Source organism: Gopherus flavomarginatus, chromosome 8, assembly GCF_025201925.1.
Source record: "Gopherus flavomarginatus isolate rGopFla2 chromosome 8, rGopFla2.mat.asm, whole genome shotgun sequence".
In the NCBI taxonomy this organism is placed as follows: Eukaryota; Metazoa; Chordata; order Testudines; family Testudinidae; genus Gopherus; species Gopherus flavomarginatus.
Window position 1 is genome coordinate 4,861,414 of NC_066624.1, and position 14,747 is coordinate 4,876,160.

At 38.7% G+C, this 14,747-nt stretch overlaps 1 protein-coding gene across 3 annotated transcripts in view; it reads left to right on the top strand.

Annotated features, from left to right (window-relative positions):
- The window catches only part of PHF6 (PHD finger protein 6), a 38,876-nt gene extending 25,166 nt beyond the window's left edge, over positions 1 to 13,710 (top strand). For 2 of the 3 annotated variants that reach the window (XM_050964433.1, XM_050964432.1), the window contains 6 exons: positions 867 to 1,033; positions 1,197 to 1,340; positions 5,062 to 5,166; positions 6,408 to 6,541; positions 8,873 to 9,002; positions 9,289 to 13,710. In XM_050964433.1, the coding sequence (XP_050820390.1) occupies positions 867 to 1,033; positions 1,197 to 1,340; positions 5,062 to 5,166; positions 6,408 to 6,541; positions 8,873 to 9,002 (680 nt within the window). In that variant the 3' untranslated portion in view covers positions 9,289 to 13,710. The remainder of the gene's footprint in view (positions 1 to 866; positions 1,034 to 1,196; positions 1,341 to 5,061; positions 5,167 to 6,407; positions 6,542 to 8,872; positions 9,003 to 9,288) is intronic. The other variant, XM_050964434.1, reaches the window with a different exon arrangement.
- Positions 13,711 to 14,747: the final 1,037 nt, after the last annotated feature.

Below are 14,747 nucleotides of genomic sequence, written 5' to 3' on the forward strand. Positions count from 1 at the left end.
AAGACCATGAAAATCTAACATTAACCAGCTTTAACATATTTGTGCTAATATATATAATATATAAAATGTCTATTTATAGAAACCACTTAAGTCTTTGGGCTGTAATATTTCCAGTGTCAGGAGGTTGCTCTCCAGCTAGCTGATGGCTGCCACTATCAGTAGACTTAAAAGTATGTTGTAACTAAAATGTTATATTCAAATTTGTTTTATAATTTATTCATGGAGATAAATGATTTTTACAGTTCTAAATATTCATTTCACTGGAATTTCCTTTTAAACAAGCTGTGAAGATTTCAAGCATTAAAGCAAGGAGAGAGAGAGGCATTCCTTAGTGAATGTGACTTGCATTGTTGTTTGCTTCTCATTTAAAAAAAATCAAATTTCATTCCGGCAAAGCACACTTGGTGGTTCAAAATAAAAGTTCGGCTGTTTCATAGAGGGCAGCAGGTTACCTAGAGTAAATTAGGTTACCAATGGACATGGTCAATTCTTGCTTTCAGATACTTGCTCAGCTCCCATTACCTTCAGCGGGAGATTAGCAAGTGTGTCTAAAGTCAGATTTTAGCTCTGAAATGGGATGTTGACGACATGTTAAATGTATTGTGTACGACTGTAAAGAAACTTTAAGCATTTTAGACAGTAGTTTTCAGAGATGTATTAGATTAATATGCATCAATACAATACAATTATATTAATATACATTAAGATAATGGTAGATGGTTGAAGATTGTAAAACAAAATTTTAATGAATTGGAAATAATTTTTATAAACATAGGTAAGAAAAATGATAAACATTTTTCTTATATAATTTTTTTGTAAAACAGTTTTCATTTTTGAGATTTACTTGATGTTTTCTAATTTCTAAGCAGATTTAGAAGAAGGTGTCAATGAACACGAATTGGAGCCTTCACCTCCCAAAGGAAAAAAGAGGGGTCGGAAGGGAAAGCCAAGAAAAACAAATCTCAAAGGGCAGTCAGAAGACACTAGATCTACATCCTCACATGGCACAGATGAAATAGAAAGTAGTTCCTATGTAAGCAGTAAATATGCTAAACTTCTTAGAAGAAAGTTTCTTTGAAATTAAAGATTTTGATTAAAACTAGCATTTGAGTCTCCAGCTGGTGGCCAGAGACTTGTTAAATTATGACCTTACTTGGAACCCAGCAGTATATTTTAGTAAAATGTTTTTCTTTCAGAGAGACAGGTCTCCCCACAGAAGCAGTCCCAGTGATACAAAACCTAAATGTGGATTCTGTCATGCAGGTGAAGAAGAAAATGAAGCTAGAGGAAAGCTTCATATATTTAATGCCAAAAAGGCAGCAGCACATTATAAGTGCATGGTAAGTAGAATATTTGGGTTAGTGTGGGGTTTCAGTTCTTCTGAACTGTCCTGCTATATGATACGTTGTTAGTACAGTGCCCTAACACATAGTTATATATTAATACAGCCTGTGCTTCCAGTTATCTCTCTGACCACTAAAGTGTTGTGAGCTGAGCAGTTCATTTATTTTCACCAGAGGCACTGTTGATAATTACTGTTCAGAGATGAAGGAATTAGTTCAGGTAGACTCTTCAGCTTCATAAAAATAATCCCATTGTACCTTGGTGCGTGTATGTACAATGTTTAAAAAACAAAAATATAACTTCAATAACGTTAAATTTTAACTAAAAGATTACACCCCAAAATAAAATACCACTACTGCCCTCTGCCCCCAGGCCTCCGGGTCCCCCCCCCCAACAAAAAAAAGAAAGCGTTTGCAGAAACAGATGAGCTTTGCACAATGCTTTGAAGATCAGTTGATTCAGGCGGTGTCAAAAGAGATGGGGAAATGACCTCCGGAATAAGTGGCTCCCCACTGTAAACTCCCTACTTCTAAATGATCACATCTAGGGAACTCTTAACTCATGTGCATCAACTGATCTCAGTGGCTCTTGAAGAATGTAAGTAGAGAATTCAGTTTTTCATATGGCTAGGTCCTTGATCCAGGTGTGGCTGTACAAAACAAAGTCCGCACCTTGAGTTGTACTTGGAAATGAATAACTAGCCAATGCAGCTGGTAGATTTTTGATGTAATTTTCTCCGTAGGGCTAGCCTCATTAAGCAGAGAGCCACACCTTTTGTCGCTTTAGAGTATTCTTTGCTCTATAGTATGCATGAGTTTGGGAAAGAAGAGCTGCAATGCTGAGAAGCAGATTAAACTGAAAATACAGTGATATTCTAACTTTCATTTATAACAGAGTAGATGTGTGCTTTGAGTGCAAAACTCAACTCACATTTAAATTTCAAGCCCAAACTGGCACCTTCATAATACAGCTAATTTCATGCAAAAGGTTCACAAAACACCACATAAAGGAATTGATGCATCCATCTCTGGGTGAAAACAGCTGTTTAATAGCATACAGTAATATTAGACAATATGGTTTGAGATAGGAGATTGGCAGGGGTAGTCAATTGTTTTTTGTCAAGGTCCAGATTTCTTGGTCAAGGTCCAGACTCCAGAGAAACATTTTTCACGCCCCAGTAATAAGTAAATAAAAAGATTTTGTGGCCTGTTGAAAAGCTTCTGATGATCCAAATTTGGCTTGCAGTCCATCTATTTACAACCTCTGATCTATGTGGTTTTGTGGCCTCCATCACTAGTCATAGAATCTGAGCCTCTTATCCCTCTCAGTTTTATCTCCCGTTTCACAGATGGGGAACAGAGGCAGATAGAGATGAAGTGACTTGCCCAAAGTCACATAGTTCATGACAGAGTAGGAACAGAATATAATCCTGCTGCATCTCATTCTGCTGCCTTAAACATAAGGCCACCTTTCCTCCCAAGAGGTCTCCCCTGAGACCTCTCTGAGATGCTACATTTTACCAGGACCTCCACAGGACCCGGAAACTAGTTTCAGCAACCAGGTCTGTAGCAGCTACTGAGGGGGAAAACCTCCTGGCTTTTGAACTCCTGGTACACGACCTTAATCTTCATGTAAGGGTGCTGGAATCTCCCTTGATGCACCAGAGACTGGTCTTGGCTGCTCTCACCAGAATCAGACCACTTGGGCTAGTTGGAGGAAATGAGTTTAGCCTGTGGTGCTTGGCGAGCATATGGGGTTGCCCACCCTGTACATACCCTGTTGTGTGCTCAAGGAGGTGAGTGCAGCCTTGCCCCCCACCCCCACTTCTCTCACTTTTCTTGGGCAGATCCTGCAGAGGGTGCCACACACCCTTCACACCTGGCCCTCTAGAACTTGTCATCAGGCCCCTACCCTGCAACCCCCAGATGCCAGTGATGCACCACCTGACTCAGCTGGACACCATCCAGCTGGTCCATCTCCAGACTGTATCACATGAGCATCTCTGTATGGCACCCACTTCTTCGCCCTCGTGTCCTCCCCTGACACAAAGTAGTGGGACCTGCTGCAACCTGTGGAGTTGAGGGGAACTCCGGTGGCCAGCTTGTAATCTAGTCTGCTCTCTCACACCCCTAGGATATGAGACTTGGTGGCTCTTCCATGGTGCTGTGAGCACGAGTATGTAGTTGGTGTGGTTTATAGAGTTTCCTGACATCCACGTCTTCTGCGGCAACAGGGACACCTGGCACATATCTACGTAGAGGGCGTCAGACTGCAGACCCTTTTCTGGCTCCTCTGTAACCTCCTGTTAAGGTTCTGGTTGCACTTTTCTCCCACTCCTGCTTATATACAAGCATCCTACCCAGGGCCCCACAGAGTCATGAGACTTTGTCCACCTGTTCCTGGCGCTAGCCAAGGTGGTCATCCACCAGACCTGGAGGAGGAAGCTTGCTTGGAGGGGAATGCTGTGCAACTGTGTGATCTGTTTCCAATTCCTTGTTGTATCACATACCTGGGCAGAGTTCTGCCTTACTCTGCAGCATGGGTCACTTGCAGATTTAAAATAGTGAAAATGGTGAATTCTCTGTATCTTGAAGTATTTAAACCATGATTTGAGGTCTTCAGTAACTCAGCCAGAAGTTAGGGGTCTATTACAAGAGTTGGTGGGTGAGGTCCTGTGGCTTGCAACATGAAGGAGGTCAGACTGGATGATTACGATGATCCCTTTGGATCTTAAAGTCTATGAGAGTTCCTCTGGGAGGCGTTGAGTGATTCCTTGGACTTTGAGGAGCAGTGGGCACTGCCCAGAGTTCTCTGGCAAGTGTCCCCATCCAAAACTGTGATTATGAACCTTCAACCCACACTCCTGTTCCTGTTTTTGCATTTGTTGTCCCCCAAATTGAGTTGTGGCTAGGATTTGGCGGTTCCTCCCCCTTGGTTGAGGGGGCTGGTCTTTAGTTTCGGATGGGCCTGAGCCCACTATCCCAGTACCTGCAAAAAGACGGTCTTTCCTATCCTACAAATAGAGGCACACATCCAGTTGAGATAGCAGGTAAGCAGAAAAGAACTACCTCATCTGAAAGTTGAGCTGGACTTTTGCGTTCCCCACCTCTGTTTGAATGTCCAAATTAGCTGAAGTCCTTCAGGAGCTTTTACTGCATATACTATATAGGTGAAGTCTTGTGAGGGATGTTGGCCTAACTGTAAAAGGAAATGCATTCAGCCAATAAAAGCTGCAGGTAATGAAAACATGAGAGATTTGAGACTACTTGGAAATGTCCTGTTGTCACCATTTCTGGCTTTCCAGGGGCTGGTGTTGGCAGTGTGAGTAAACTGAATTATGTAGATGGGGCAGTGAGTGGAGATGAAATATCCTTATCAGAACCAAGGCATGTCTTCAGTGCCTTAACTGACTGCGGTACTCATTTATTGCTTCGTATATTCCATTATCATAATCATCCTTTAACTACTGCTTTGTCATTCAAAAAAATCCTCTGAAATGCAATCACATATAATTGAAGCAATCAAGTGGGCATTGGAAGGAATATCCAAATTACTGATACGCTCAATCTGCAGTTTTTCTAGTTCATTGGCAAAGCACAGTTTACCAGCAGATAACTGAGTACAGTGCATCCCCTTCTGTTGTTCCTGCTCCTTAGTCATCTTATGGCCACATATCTGTAACCTCCTAACATTATTGTGCATTTGTTTGCTTTACAGTTGTTCTCTTCTGGCACTGTCCAGCTAACAACAACATCAAGGGCAGAGTTTGGTGATTTTGATATTAAAACTGTACTTCAGGAGATCAAGAGAGGAAAAAGAATGGTGTGTGTCTTTGGGTTTGTAAGGAATGCTTCAGTGATATCAGTTGGGAGTATATTGCAATTCTCTTTTTTTCCTTATCTGAACAAATCTTTTCACTTAATTTTTTAGAAAACAGTTTAAATGTATTATCACTACTAAGTATCAGGATATAAAGTGTCTCAACAATTACTGTGGTTTTTTTAACTACAGCATACTTTATGAATGCAGTATGTTGGCCCTTTGGAGACCATAATAGAAAGGAAGGAATTGACAGTTTTTCCATACCACAGAATCTGTATGGCATGAAATTGCTAAATAGGTTATGGGAGTTAATTTGTGTAATTATTGACTGACTTCAAACTTGTTTTTTTAAATGGTGGCTAGTTCATTCTCAACACTCTTTAAAAGGACACTGAATCTCTGTATTGTCAGTTAAAGGAAGATGAATCCTATGCATATCTCTGGTGAATTGCATCTTTTAAATACTTGTTTTGGGGTCTCAAAGGCCCTAACTATATTGCCTTATTCAAGTCTTCAACTAGTAGCACGGCTCCTGGATTCAAATTCACATCCCCTTGGTTGGTCCAGGGCCAGATTTGCTAATCACTTGGGCATCTGCAAGGCTCATTTTTTCTCCCATGACATGAGCTAGGCTGAAGCTTGGAGGGACTTTTCATGATGATGAGGATGCTTGCTTGGGAGGTGTTTTGTCATCTTATGTCTGTTGATTCACGTATTTATTTTTGAATGGTCTGAGCAGTATATTATGACATTTTAGTGTGAAAATTAAATCATATAAGGGCCCCAGGGTATGTGGCAGGCACTCAGGTATGTTTTATAAGTAAAATATGGCACACTGTTTCATGCATATTAGAATTCATTAACAATGGAACTCCATTACCATCTGAAAAAAATCATTGCCTAAAACAGAATTCATATTCAGTGAGTTTTGGTACTTGGAAAAGCTAGCTTCAACTTCAACAGCAGCAACAAAATAGAACTTGGAACTGCAGCAATGTGTGCAAATCTTGCTGTTACTTATTTTTGCAGCAGAGAGGCAAAACAGTACTCTGTTGTTCATATATATTGATTGATGCAGATTTAACTGTTTCTGGCTTGCTATAAAGATAAGTTTGTGCTACAAGAAAAATTACTTCATATTTATGACTAAAATTTGGGGACATCAAAGTGAGCATTAAGTGACAAGACATTAAATGGATTAACACCATAACTTAGAGCACTGTCTTTTTTCCCCTCAACAGAAATGCACTCTGTGCAGTCAGCCTGGGGCTACTATTGGATGTGAAATTAAAGCCTGTATCAAGACTTACCATTACCACTGTGGCGTACAAGACAAAGCTAAATATATTGAGAATATGTCTCGAGGAATTTACAAGTAAGAACTCTAACAGTTAATTCTGTAATAACAATTTTTTCTGATCTCCTCTGAGATGACTTTAAGAATTGCTTTTCTGTTCAGATAAAACATTCCGATCACACAGTAATGCTGATTAACACATCACTCCACTGCATTGCAGGCACTAGGCAAAACTATCATATATTTTTGGAAGTTCAGATAAGGTGACTGTTGCAGTTCAAAAGCTAGTTAGGTAAAAGCTTGTGCAATCGGTTTTAGTACTTCAAACACCTTGTTCAAGTTGAGTGTTGTAGAAAAATAAATTAAATCAAGTTCTGTTATAAATGCAGAGAAAGTTTAGAACTTTTTTAAAGCAATCCTATCCTACAACACAGTGGGAAAAATAAATTTATCTGCACAGAGCTCAGAGAATCTTTGTATTCTTCTCACTTTAATTTCCATTTGTTCCAAGGCCCTGCATCATCACTGTCAAACAAATTAGGAGAATTAGATGGGTGCTCCTGTCAGCAGCCATCCTTGATTGCTGTTTGACTGCTCTGAGATTCTTCCTTTCCAGTTAGGTTCAGCATACTGCTGTCGGAATGCTCTTAGCCCTTAATAACCCAGGGAGCAATAGAGCCAGACCACTAATAGACACACCATGGCTTTTCGTGGCATTGCAGATCATTGACACTAGACCACTGGACTGACTTCATATTTTTTTCTCTTTAACCTGAAGCTATTTAAGCTCATTTTACCAAGTCAGATGAGGATAAATACATATGCAAAAGTGGAGGTATTTCTGTTGTTTATTATAAAACATGAAAAATATTGTGCGAATTAAAATAACTGTCATAATTTTCAAATAACTTTCAAACATTAACAAAATATTTTTAGTGATCCTAACTTAATTCAGAACCTCCATTTACCCACTTAAAAATACATGAAATATTTTAAAAATAAAAAAAGCAAAACCAATTTCTTTTTCTCTGATTAGTGAAATTTGTAACTCAAATTGCTGAAGTCACAGGTAAACTCCTGCCATGTTATACTCTCTTAGGGATAACTGATTTATCTTTTTTCCTATTTCTGTACTGTTCCAACCTCATTTCCCAGTTGCTACCACAGACCTACTGCAATTAAAGTTGACAGATTGCATCTCGTTTTGGCCACAAGGGGGCATTCTGTGAGCAGTGTGATAGCCATACTGCTTCTTGAGAACTAGAATTGGTCAGTTTTAAATTTTTTTTTTGCCTGTGCTAGTCTATAAAGACTGCACTGGAGCCTGGCTTTCCTCTGCTTATTTCAACTTGTTTATTGATTTCCGACTGATAGCTTAAGAGCTATGAACAAATGAAATTGATTACAAATTGACACACACAAAATCACAATTTTTTTTGAGCGCCCATTCTCCCTCGGAGTGTCTATTTTGTTTTTGTTATGTAAATGCTCATGAGAACAGTGTTTCTGATCCATTTTATCGTGTAGATTTTAGACAGAAAATCTATCGCAAAACTTCTTCAAACTCACTGGTACTACTAACCATGTTCATTCTCTTATGGTAGAGCTGAGAGAAAGTAGGTCCTTACATATGCAATCATTGAACACCTAGACAGTTCAGACAGCATTTTAGACAAAAGCAAACTGATTTTGTATTTTAAAGTTTTGGTTTTTTTTAAATTGTCCCATGCTTATGCCTTGGTATATCTCAATGGCTTACATCTTGCCTGTGAAAACTGACTGAAAGTAATGAAAATGTTGTCACAGCCTTATCTATATTGGAACAAGCTTGCTAGTGTAATAGGCAGTGGTTACTTTTTAGGAAAAAGAGAGTAAATAGGCTTTGTTAGCATTAGCAGATCCTATCATAAACTAAATCATTCTCTCAGCCCAGCTGTTACAGTTGGTTGGCACAGGTCAGTAGAGCTTTCTCAGTCTAAGGTTCTTGGCGGTGGAACTCTCTCAGAAGGAGGTCTGCTGGTGTTCCTCCTTGGTTGCTTTTTTAGGACACAAGGCAGTGGCTTTTATAGGCATGGGTACCGCTGACTGTTTTTGGGGCTTCTGTCTTTGTTTTTGTGTTTAACCCTTCTTTGTTATCTTTTGTCAGTTGGGAATTGTTCCCTTTTTTGTTTGGTTAGTGGTCTTGGGTTTGCCCCTGTAACAGGAGCCCTTGGTTCTAGCCGGGGATCTAGTCAGGCTAGCTAATATTTATTTCTAATGTCAGATGTCTGACAGGTGCCTTGTACATTAATTCAACACACTTTTAAAATGAGCCTCTTTACTAGTGGAGAAAGCCCAGAATTTTATAAAATATATAGGACTGTTACTTGTTTCCTGGTAAATCCTCCATTGTTTCTTTTATTGTTGTAGACTCTATTGTAAAAACCATAGTGGAAACGATGAAAGGGATGAAGAGGATGAAGAAAGAGAAAGCAAAAGTCGTGGGAAATCAGGCTCTGACCATAGCAGCATTCCTCAGCAACAACTCAATGGAAACTAGGTATGGAAGTTACTCCTGGCAGCTCTGTTACTGAGACTGAGAAACACAACATACATTTAATGTAGTTAATCACAGTAAAATGTTTAAATCTAGTATATGTAGATAACTTCTTTTTATTGGTGTACTGCAGAAGAATAGGGAACTTTTTTTAAACTTCAGCTGATTTTAATATATTATTAGGGAGGCCTCACATCTGTCAATAAATATAGATGTAATGTCAGATCTGTTAGTTGCTCTTCTTTATATGATTTTAAATTTACTGTTGTTTTCATCATTTTTTAAACAGGTTCAAGGGACAGAGTTAGAGAACTGGGAATGAATAAGACATCCATAACTACTAATACTTTTTAATTGTTTTCTAAGATCAGAAAAGGGTTAGTAACTTTTTACGACCCAATTCTGTTAGAAATTTCATTGAACTGCCTGAAACGTTCATGTGTGTGAGCCTTCAATAAGTGGCAGAGTTTTACATGTCAATATTATGTAGTTTGTAGTCTGCAGTGTCTGGAAACAAATGAAACACTATATAAATGATATGTAATATGTACAGTGTCAAAAGTTAAGGCAGACATTGAAATGAAGTAAGCTCTATATTTCTGGACTGAATAAAAATCTAAGATTTGGAATGTGTAAGTTGTTTAGTGGATTCATGCACCAAGGGAAAGTCTTAGTAAGATTAATTCACAACATGGACACACAAGTCCATGGTGGCAACAATCTGGTAACTCATGAATTTTGCATTTTCTTTATATAAAAAATATGGAGGATAAATGTGTGTGGGGCGGGGAGGGAATCGCTCTCTGTTTTTGCTTGCAAAGCACACAGTAGAAAAAGAACTCAGTGCATGCAGAAGCATGCTTGAAACTTTCAGTTTGTTCCTGTTGTGATTGTTCCTACTGCCCAGCATTCCTTGCTGGAGATTTACTTGAGCAGCTGTTGGTTACAAGCTGCAAGCTTCAGTACTCATGCCAAAGGGCTGTAAGTTTTGTTCTTTCCCCAACAGTCCACCTCCTCTATATTCCTAATGTACCAAGAACCTCTCACTAAATGTGACTCAAACTAACTTTTGGAAGCTGCAACCCAACTTCTTAGATTTCGAAGAGTTACTACTTTAACTTCTATGGAATTTAGCCACCTTATCTGACACCCATACCTCAAGCACTCTGTGTTGCGTGGAACACTTCATGTTTTGTCCAAAATACATATACAGGTTTCACATGCTGTAAGGAGGAGGAATCAACTTTTTTTTTTAAGATCAGTATTTATTTTGAATCTTGTGACCACTATATAAGATTTTCTTACCATTCTTAATGCTTTTCGCATTTGATTGATTTTTCTTGTCAAATCAACAATCATGCCATGGCATTTCATATACCTGGAGGTCAATGTTCCATTAGAATAATCAGGTTTAGATTATACCAAATCTAACAGCTCAGTTCCCTAACTTTTTAATATAGGTCTGGCATGTCTAATTGCTAATAAATAGCATCTTCTGCTGGTCCTATTGAAGCACATTAGCAGATTCATTTAAAATAAAACCAAAATCTTAATAAGTAAGTCTGTCTAATGCATCCAGGGCATCTCATTGCTTAGGAGGGGTTCTGACTCTCTTTCTGAATACCCAATAAACCATTTAGATTTGAAGTAAAGCAGCAAGCAAGATACTCTGACAATTTGACTAAAAACAGTGAAGGTTCATCTGCAGTTGATACTAAGAAGCAGTTCATTTGTAACAAGTTTCTGTAGCATTTTTACTTGTATTTTTAAAAGAATTAACATGTCATTGTCTTTTCATGTGTTTCCTTAATGTTTCAAGGGACTCAACTGTTGTATATTAAATTTCTAACATTTTACCATGTTAGAATTCAATCTGTTTTGGGGGAAAATGCAGTTTTTAGTATAAATATTACTGTGTACAGAAAATACTCAGTTACTGCTCTAAACATGCCATTGATCATTCTTATTTTGTATTTGTAACTTTCAAAATTAAAGGCATGACTTGAATTGCAATGACAGATTGATTGAGATTGTTTACCAAGGTGTTTGCTTTTTTCTAGAATATGAACATTTTTCAGCTACACAGAACAGTTTCAGAATGCAAAATGTCTGTCACACTGCCTAGATTAGGTTCTAGATTGTGTGCCTCAGACATGGCCTTCCCCTGGAATAAAGGCACTTTAATGTTTGCAACTACTGTATTTTTGGTTAAGGAAGGATGAAAGATACATTGCGGTAGATTTGCCAAGATAATCATTGTATTTTTCACTAAATTCTAATCCACATTGTGTCAATTGCTGGATTTAATAGTCTCATAATTCATTATGGGTAAAATCATTTTTCTCCACATGCCACTAGCAACCATAACAACACTTTTTCCTTTGAGTAGCAGAAGAGCAAGTGGCTGGCTACGTGTTGAGGCTGACTAAACTATCATTAATTCAGAACTCATGAAAACTAAGTCAATACCGAAAGTGATTTTTGTTATATGCCTCAAATTCATGTTATAATTTACTTCTTGTCATGTATGCTGGGTAAAAGTGCCTTACAGTGTAAAAAATGTGTTTATATGTTCCCAAGTAGTATCACTTGCTGAGGAGTAATTCTGTCATGGTGTTAATATTTAGAAGAAATGTACCTCAGCAGTGTATTGACTGTACATCTCCTATGTCTTTAACTGTGGTTTTAATACGCATGAAAATGTATGAGAGGTATACAACATTTACATCATTTTTTAAAGACTAAATACTGCCCTTACTGTCTTTTTATGTGCATTTTAGCTTGAAATTTTGGACAGTGTCTTTTTTTTGTAAAGCAATGTAATCTTTGCAAGCATATACTGAAGATTATTCTGCAGCGTTTACTGCCTTCCCAGAAGTTAGAAGTGACGAACATGCTTTATAGGTAAAATAGATTTGTTTAAATTAACTAGCTAAATCAATAAGGTTTATTTGTTCCTGGCATTTTTTTTTCAAATAGGCAGCTTTTGCTTTCATCTCACGATCAGAAAACAATCTCGAATTTAAGAAAACTTGTCTTATGAAACTGATTTAACTGAATTTAGTTACTTTCGGCCTTTTTGGCATTTCTTGCTCACAAGAGTAGTGTGTCTCTGTTCAAGAGACTCATGGAAGACTTTTTTTTCCCCACAAAATAATATATTAAATAGTTTCATCATATCAGCAAAGGGCTTGCCTTTAAAAAGATCCCTTCTACTGCTCTTTTCCCAGGAGAGCTGGCAGGATCTGTCTACCTGAGCAGTTATAGGGTACTGGCAGCTGGGGGAGGAAGGGCTCTAAAAGGCTATTGGCAAAATTCCCAGAGACTCTGGTTTATACACTTTTGAAGAGGTTCCAGGTGGTGGCACAAAGGGGCCACAAATTTATTTGTGAGGGAAGCCATAAAGGGTCAACCTAGCACCAGTGTAGGTGGCACTGGCTGGAAAGGGGACATGGACATTGTGGTTAAAGGGTTCACTCATTCAGCAGGTGTTTGCCAACAGAAGAACCTGTTCCAAGAGCCCTGGTGGGAGTTCCACCTGCCAAAACCCATGGAGGGCAGCAGTGAATGCACCACTTACACTCCACAAAGATGAATCTCCCTTCTGTACAAGGACTTTGCTAGTTTAGGGAGGCATAATTACACCTCCATGTGCTAGCTTTGCTGAATTTGGACCTAAGTCTCACCTTCTAGTACAGTGGTTCTCAACCTTTCCAGACTAGTGCCCCCTTTCAGGAGGCTGATTTGTCTTGCATAGCCTAAGTTTCACCTCCCTTAAAAACTATGTGCTTACAAAATCAGACACAAATACAAAAGTGTCACAGTACACTTACTGAAAAATTGCTTGCTTTCTCATTTTCACCATAAAATAAATTAAATGGGATATAAATATTGTACTTACAGTATATAGAGCAGTAGAAACAGTCTGTATGAAATTTTAGTTTGTAACTTTGTTAGTGCTTTTATATAGCCTACTGTAGAACTAGGCAAATATCTAGATGAGTTGATGTACTCCCTAAAAGACCTCTGTGTACCCCAGGGGTACACCTGTCCCCAGCTGAGAACCGCTGTTCTAGTGGACAGCAGCCAGGAATTGCTTCTTACTGTCCTTCCATATAGGAAGGGGTAACTTCTCTTATACCAGACCAGAGGAGGTGATAATTCCCCTCTCCCCCTGAAATGTCACACCTATCTGATGTGATAATTGCTATAATCCAAGAAGATTAGTAAAGTTGAACCAATATGTTAGTGAAATTAACCTTCGTTATCAGCACAGCGAAACTTAACTACTAGAGGACTGAAAGTCTATTGCAACAATTTGTAACTCTCCTTCCATTTCACTAAAAACTGATTCCACCATAGTAATGATGGAGGTTAACAGAGCTCAGCTCTTGATTTATATATACTTGCTGAAGCAGTTTCTATGTATGCATATGTACGCACGCTCATTAGTCAGCAGAGACATCTCAACCCTGAAAGGATTCTGGAGGACTGTTGCTTATTGAAAAGCACTCAGATTAGACCAGCTTTTGCATACATTTACACCAGATGTAAAGACAAGGAATGTATAAAGAGGGTAAACACATTCCTATCTGCAATGTTATGTATATTTTGTTCCTGTTATATTGGCTTTACTTCCAAAGTTGTAGTTTGCAGTATTAGTTTTTTATTGGTATCAATGCATATATAAATAAATGAGTTATGAATTTCATTTGTGTAGCTCTCCTTTTTATGAAAGCATAATGTTAAAACTGCCCACTTCTGCATGTCACTTTCATGCATAACTGCAATGTATCTTGTTAGTGATATATTACTTCATAATGAGCTACTTAGTGAGACTTAATTACAATAATCAGTCCTCTGCAGAAACTAATAGCTAGCCATGTGCAGGAGGAAATACACATTTCAGCTGTAGGCTGAAATGCAAGATGCAGCAACATCAGCAATCAGAGGGTTTTTTTTATTTTCATTTTCAAAGTGCCAGGATTTTATAACTGCCTGGAGTAAGATGGCAAGTGTGTTCAGTGGTTTCTAAGCATTAAGCTATATTGCAGACAGACTGCATATGAGGGGGATTTGCTAAATGCAAAACTTGCATAAGTTTTTGCTGAAAATAAATGTTACACCGCTACCCTGATACGTGACCCGATATAACACAGTAAAGCAGTGCTCCAGAGGGGCAGCGCTGTGCACTCCAATGGATCAAAGCAAGTTTAATATAACACAGTAAGATTTCGGGGCTCCCAAGGCCAGCGTTGTATCAGGGTAGAGGTGGACCTGTTTTGGCAACTTTTAAACAAGTACACAATGAGGAAAAGAGGCTTAATCATACAGTCCTTACTGAGGCAACTGTTGACTTAAATCCAAGGAGAAACTATTACTCCTGTGGATTTCACGGTTAGCCCAAGAATATCCACCCATTGTGTTCAAATTTGGTTTCTTCTTTAATTCAGGTTTGCAAAGCTGAATATATTGCAAACAAAACTTGTTCTTCAAGTGCTTGTTCCTAAATATTTACTGGTGGTGTGTATATGCCCAGTGAACTCCAGTTTGGATTCTCTTGGCCAGCAGCATCCATTGGGGCTGCCTGTGGGCTCTGAAGATGTCTGCACTGCAGCTGGAAGTATGAGTCCCGATGCAAGTAGACTTGCACTAGCTCAGTGTGGATGTTGGAACATGGGTGGTGGCTCAGACTAGCCAATGAAGTCGAGCCCACCTGATCCCTTCGGTTCACGCTTTGGTGATAGT